Raw genomic sequence first — 5,687 nt, 5'->3', positions numbered from 1 at the left:
TATTCACTGATTTCTTTTTTGTCTCAGAAAAATAAAAAAAGTTAGTAAAATCTTTTCACAATGTAAAACATTTAATCAATTAACAAAGTTTTAATTTTTAATTAATTGATATCAACTTTATAATTTTTCATTATTAATTCGTTTTCAGTATTTGGAACATAATATCACCTCTATTTCATATTAAATACTCCGTAACATCGTTTTATCTTTATTTTCATAGGCATGAAAATATCATAAGACCATAAATTTTAAGGGCAAATTTTGTATCTGTTAAAAGTATTTTTTTCCCTTTTTTAAACATTATTCCCAATCACAAGGTGGTCGTTAGTTGTTACTTATGGTAAAAAAAAATTCTTTTGAGTTTAAGTTCTAATAATACGTATTCAAGTCACTTCTCAGATAATTATACGTATTTCCTGATAAATATTAATTAGTAATACTAATAAAAAGGACAATTATAAGATTAAAATATACTGCTAACTAAAATATTTTTAAACTATCAATAGATATAATTTAAGTCATTTCTTTTTATTGAAATTGAAAAACCTCTCATGCGAAAGTAATTGATAGAATAAAATAAAATAAGACCCACAAGGAAAAAAAGCAAGGAACCACCCCACTAATCTTCCAACCCCCACTCCCCACCCCAACCCCACCACCCTGTAAATATATACTCACAAACAAAGCAACGGTTCGCATATTGGAAAATCCTCTTCTCTCTCTCTCATATAATTTTCTCACAAAAAATATTCTTTTTTTGACTTTCTTTAGTTTCCTTGTAAACACTAGTCATACAAATTCCTCTCGTGAAATGTCAACCGGTGGCACCACCACCACGACGACCAGCACCACCAATTCCGCCACTGTTATCCCCGTAGCCACCGCACCCACCACCCACCACCGTCGCCGTATCACCGACTCCATGACGGACCCCGAAAAATCATCAAATCACAGTACACAACATATAGCCTCATCAGATTATAATGTTTTCTCCGATAATAATGATAATAACACTGAAATTATCAACACCAATATTCTTCATTATCACCATCACCATCATCATCATCCGTTAATAAAATATTTTTTGGTACGTAAAAAAGTACCAGAAAATATTGTATTTAGAGTAGAAGAATGGGTTTTAAACGTTGGTACAATTATGCAATCTTTGAGATCAAGGAAGAATATGGGCCGTACAGTTTTTGGTTTGCTGCTTTTTTTTATGGTGGCATCTGTATTTTTCAAGTTTTCTTTTATGATGATGAGTGGCAATGTAGAAGATATAAATGGGAATTTAATGAGAAGAGAGAATGGTATTTTTGTTTTACATAATTTCAAGAATGATATTTTGGCTAATGCTCAAAAGGTAGTTTCTGAAACGGATTCTTCTTCTTCTGCTGCTGCTGGGGATTTTGTGAGAAAACGTCAGATGAAAGAAATACCTGTAAGTATTGATTTTAATTTTTCCCCCCTTTTTTTAATGTTTATTCTTATTTAGAATTCTGAAAAATATGGAAAAGAAGAATTAAAGGTTGAATCTTTAATTACCCAAATTTAGTTTGGTGTTTGTGTAATCCAATTTTTAGAAAATGAGAGCTTTAATGTTTATTCTTATTTAGAATTCTGAAAAATATGGAAAAGAAGAATTAAAGGTTGAATCTTTAATTACCCAAATTTAGTTTGGTGTTTGTGTAATCCAATTTTTAGAAAATGAGAGCTGTAATTTTTGCGTTTTGTTTATATTTTTTGGGTTGAAGAATGAAAGATAGAAACTTTCGTTAGTAACTCAAATTTTCTCTGTATTTTGTCATGAATTCTCTGAAAGGAGAGAGTTTTGGGAGCACTAATTTTCAGGATGGAAGATTTTTTTTTTTTTTTTTCTTTTACCTTTTTAATTTTTAACTGAGTGGGTAAATTGAGAGGTTGGGGATATCTCTGTTCATTGTTTGACTCGGTAAAATCCAAGTAAGTGGGCGGCAACAAAAACAGTGTGGAATATTGTGAACATTTGCCAGTTGGTTATTGGCAATGTTGACTGTGGTGGTGGCTGTCTAATGATTAGTTGACCGTTATATCCCTTAGCCTTCTTTATTTCTTCTTCCTTCTTAAGAAAAGATAAAGGTAGCGTTCGAGTTTTCTTGTATGCACCTCGACGCGTATACGCTATTTCTCATAGTATAATTTCAGTATAAAATTTACCCCCATTTGGTGTTTAACCGAAGACGTGTCTTCCACGCACATTTAACTGTTAAGGTTTAATTGTTCAATTTGATGTAAACATAGGAAGTAGTTACCGGCAGGGGCGAAGCTACATGTCTTAAAAGGGTGGTCAAGTGACATGCGTATATAGGTAAAATATTAGTAGGTTTTAGAGGTATACAACATATATTGAACTCTCTTTGTCGGAGGATTTTTTTCACTTATTTCAAGTTTGAATACTCTTGAGATTTCGCCACTGATTACCGGTTACTCTCATCTTCAACTGTTCAGCAAACTGAGACATATACATATGTAGTTCTAGTTTCTGTGCTCTATTTGTTTTTTCAAAATTTTCCTAAATCCAGACTTATTACAGCTCTTGTTGTTTACTTGTGGACTAAGCTGCATATGACCAAAAAAAGATAAGGTGAAATGAAGACATTTAACTAACTAGTCTGTATGGATTGCTTTGACAGGTACCAGAAATATGGATGAAGCCAAACAGTGATAATCATTACCAATGCATTTCTCGTCCAAGGAATCGCATAAGTATGTAAATATGGTAGATGTTTTGAACATATTTGGTGTTAATTGTGAAGTTTATTCTTTATGCATTCTGATACCTGGAAATTATTTCAGGAACTGGCTCATCGACGAATGGCTATATCTTAGTTCATGCGAATGGAGGATTAAACCAAATGAGAACAGGGGTAAGTGAAAAGCTGTATGCCACAATCATTAAGCTATTCTGTTAATGGTTTTTAGCTAATCGCGAAGCTAAAATGTATTGCTAATTATGTTTAGTGGATTACTGCAGATATGTGATATGGTGGCTATTGCAAAAATAATGAATGCTACTCTGGTTCTTCCTTCTCTTGATCACGAATCCTTTTGGACAGATACTAGGTACTACTCTTTAGTTTCTCCTGATCCCCTTTTTAGGGCCTCTTCATTTTCGTTCTAATATTTTCTCGTTTGTTGCAGTGATTTTAAAGATATTTTTGACTGGAGACACTTCATTGAAGTTTTAAAGGATGATATTGAGATTGTTGAGTCTTTGCCACCAAAATATGCAGCTGTGAAACCCCTTCACAAGGCACCTGTGTCCTGGTCAAAGGTTTGTAAAAAAAATCTACTACTAATGTGCTAGATTTAGCTTATAGTTTTCGTGGCGAAAGCTAAAATATGATGCTTTCATCGCAGGCTAGTTACTATAGAGGAGAGATACTTCATTTACTAAAGAAGCATAAGGTAATTCAATTTACCCACACAGATTCAAGACTTGCTAACAATGGCCTAGCATCGTCTATTCAAAGGCTTCGCTGTAGAGCAAATTATCAGGCTCTGCGTTACACGAATGAGATAGAGGACTTTGGAAAGAAGTTGGTGGATAGACTTAGAGATAATGGTGAACCATATATTGCTCTCCATTTAAGGTAATCTATCAAACACTTGGTTTTTCTTTGACATTTTCTCAACCATTGATCGATGAGTAACTTAGCATATTTGCTCGAACGTGCAGATATGAAAAAGACATGCTAGCCTTTACTGGCTGCAGCAACAATTTGACAGCTGAAGAGGCTGAAGAACTTCGTAAAATGAGGTACGAAGTGAAACATTGGAAAGAGAAAGAGATAAACAGCAAGGAAAAGCGACTGCAAGGGGGCTGCCCTATGTCCCCGAGGGAGGCTGCCTTATTTCTTAAGGCGATGGGCTATCCCTCCACGACCAGAATATACATTGTTGCAGGGGAAATTTATGGCAACAACAGTATGGATGAATTTCGTTCACACTATCCGAATGTGTTCTCTCACTCAACCCTCGCAACAAAAGAAGAACTCGAGGCTTTCAAGAACTATCAAAACCGTCTTGCTGCTGTAGACTATATGGTAGCCCTCGAAAGTGATGTTTTTGTTTACACATATGATGGCAATATGGCGAAGGCTGTGCAAGGTCATAGAAAGTTTGAAGGATTTCGAAAGACCATTAGTCCCGACAGGTTTGTTATCATCCTTGATACTTTATTAACTTCCCTTTCCACCCCTTAACTTTGATCAAAATTATGATGTTTTTGTCTCGTCTTTATTTTCAGATTCAACTTTGTAAGATTAATCGACTTGTTGGATAAGGGTGCGATCTCTTGGGAAGAGTTTGCTTCACAAGTTAAGGTCTTACAATCCAATAGATTAGGAGCTCCTTACCTCAGACAAGCTGGTGAATCACCAAGATTAGAGGAGAACTTTTATGCAAATCCTTTACCAGGTTGTTTATGTAATAGATCTGAAGAGGAAGCCAGTAAACAGCAACTCAACAAGAGACCAAGTTTAAGGGTTGCTTCACAAAGATAGGGATTTGTATGTTCATAATTTGGTAGATTAGTCCAATATCAGTACCATAATTCTACAAATTGGCCTATAAGGGGCTGCCAGATGTCGGGTTTTTACTTGCCCTTCACGCTGCGCGGCGAGCAGAAACAAAGAGAGATTATTGTAGCAAGCAAGCAGGGCTTGGAAGCAGAGATGGTTTGGTTTATAAGATGGACAAAAAGAAAGCATATACAGAGATATACTCAAATTATTCTTTAGGTGTGGAGTATAGAATTTTAATTCATTTATTATTTTTATTTTGTTCCAGTTGGTTTTGTAATTAGTTTACACATTAGGTTCAACACGGATTCATATGTATACCGATTCATGAAAATGATATACAGGTCTTTGTACACAGTTGCACAATTAACTCTTTTTTGTCATCTTTTACTAGACAGTTATTTTGCGTTGCCTTTCATTTTTAGCTTAAAGAACTAGATGGATTATTCCACCCTCAGGGTTTGTGCTAATGGTAACAGCGCAGTGGGTACACCTTCGGAATTTAAATGTAGAAGAACGAGCTTATTTCCATTGAGTTTCGAATCGTGCAATCATTAGATTTTTATTAAATGGCGTCACTATAATGACTTCATATTAAAAGAAGAAAAACCTCAAATCATATTAATTAAAACACCATGAGCAGGTTTCAAAACCTTTACCCCTACGGAGATATGAAGCCATCTGCATTCAAGTGTATCTTTATATTTGGAGCTATATTTTCGTTTTAATAAATTTATTTATATATATTTAATAATTATTGGACAAAGTATTGTCCCGTGATACCGCTTGCCTCAAAGGTAGAGAAAAGTAGCTTTCATGTAACAAAAGAATTCCGGTAATAGCTCGTAACTGCCCCACTAGCAAGCAAAGGAAAGCGTTTGTAAGGCTCATTTTATTAAATGGGCGGTAAAATCCTCTTAATTCTAACTTTTTCTACACTTATATTTTTAATCTGTCTGTTTATTCCACTACGTTTAAGAAAACCCATATTATGTGTCTTGTGCATCTTTTTCAAGATGATTTTTTTTTTCAATCAAATAAAATAGCAGGCGTTGGTCCGTAGAAGAGTGTCATAGCATAAGACTCTTGCACACTAGGGGTGTGTTTGGTACGAACTAGAAAATG

At 34.7% G+C, this 5,687-nt stretch overlaps 1 protein-coding gene across 1 annotated transcript; it reads left to right on the top strand.

The window, feature by feature from the left end:
• Nucleotides 1–703: 703 nt before the first annotated feature.
• LOC107794110 (O-fucosyltransferase 19) lies at nucleotides 704–4,928 on the top strand. The gene is made up of 8 exons (XM_016616573.2): nucleotides 704–1,441; nucleotides 2,673–2,745; nucleotides 2,836–2,906; nucleotides 3,014–3,102; nucleotides 3,181–3,313; nucleotides 3,400–3,632; nucleotides 3,719–4,195; nucleotides 4,289–4,928. Exons 1-8 carry the CDS (start codon nucleotides 812–814, stop codon nucleotides 4,542–4,544), a joined length of 1,962 nt encoding a protein of 653 aa, XP_016472059.1. The 5' UTR covers nucleotides 704–811; the 3' UTR covers nucleotides 4,545–4,928.
• Nucleotides 4,929–5,687: the final 759 nt, after the last annotated feature.

Source organism: Nicotiana tabacum, chromosome 2, assembly GCF_000715075.1.
Source record: "Nicotiana tabacum cultivar K326 chromosome 2, ASM71507v2, whole genome shotgun sequence".
In the NCBI taxonomy this organism is placed as follows: Eukaryota; Viridiplantae; Streptophyta; class Magnoliopsida; order Solanales; family Solanaceae; genus Nicotiana; species Nicotiana tabacum.
This window is presented reverse-complemented; position numbering and strand designations above follow the sequence as displayed.

Coding starts and splice junctions, on each gene's coding strand:
- LOC107794110 (XM_016616573.2), top strand. CDS start 812: ATGTCAACCGGTGGCACCACCACCACGACGACCAGCACCACCAATTCC. Junction 3,103..3,180: donor TCCTTTTGGACAGATACTAG/GTACTACTCTTT, acceptor CGTTTGTTGCAG/TGATTTTAAAGATATTTTTG. Junction 3,633..3,718: donor TATATTGCTCTCCATTTAAG/GTAATCTATCAA, acceptor TCGAACGTGCAG/ATATGAAAAAGACATGCTAG.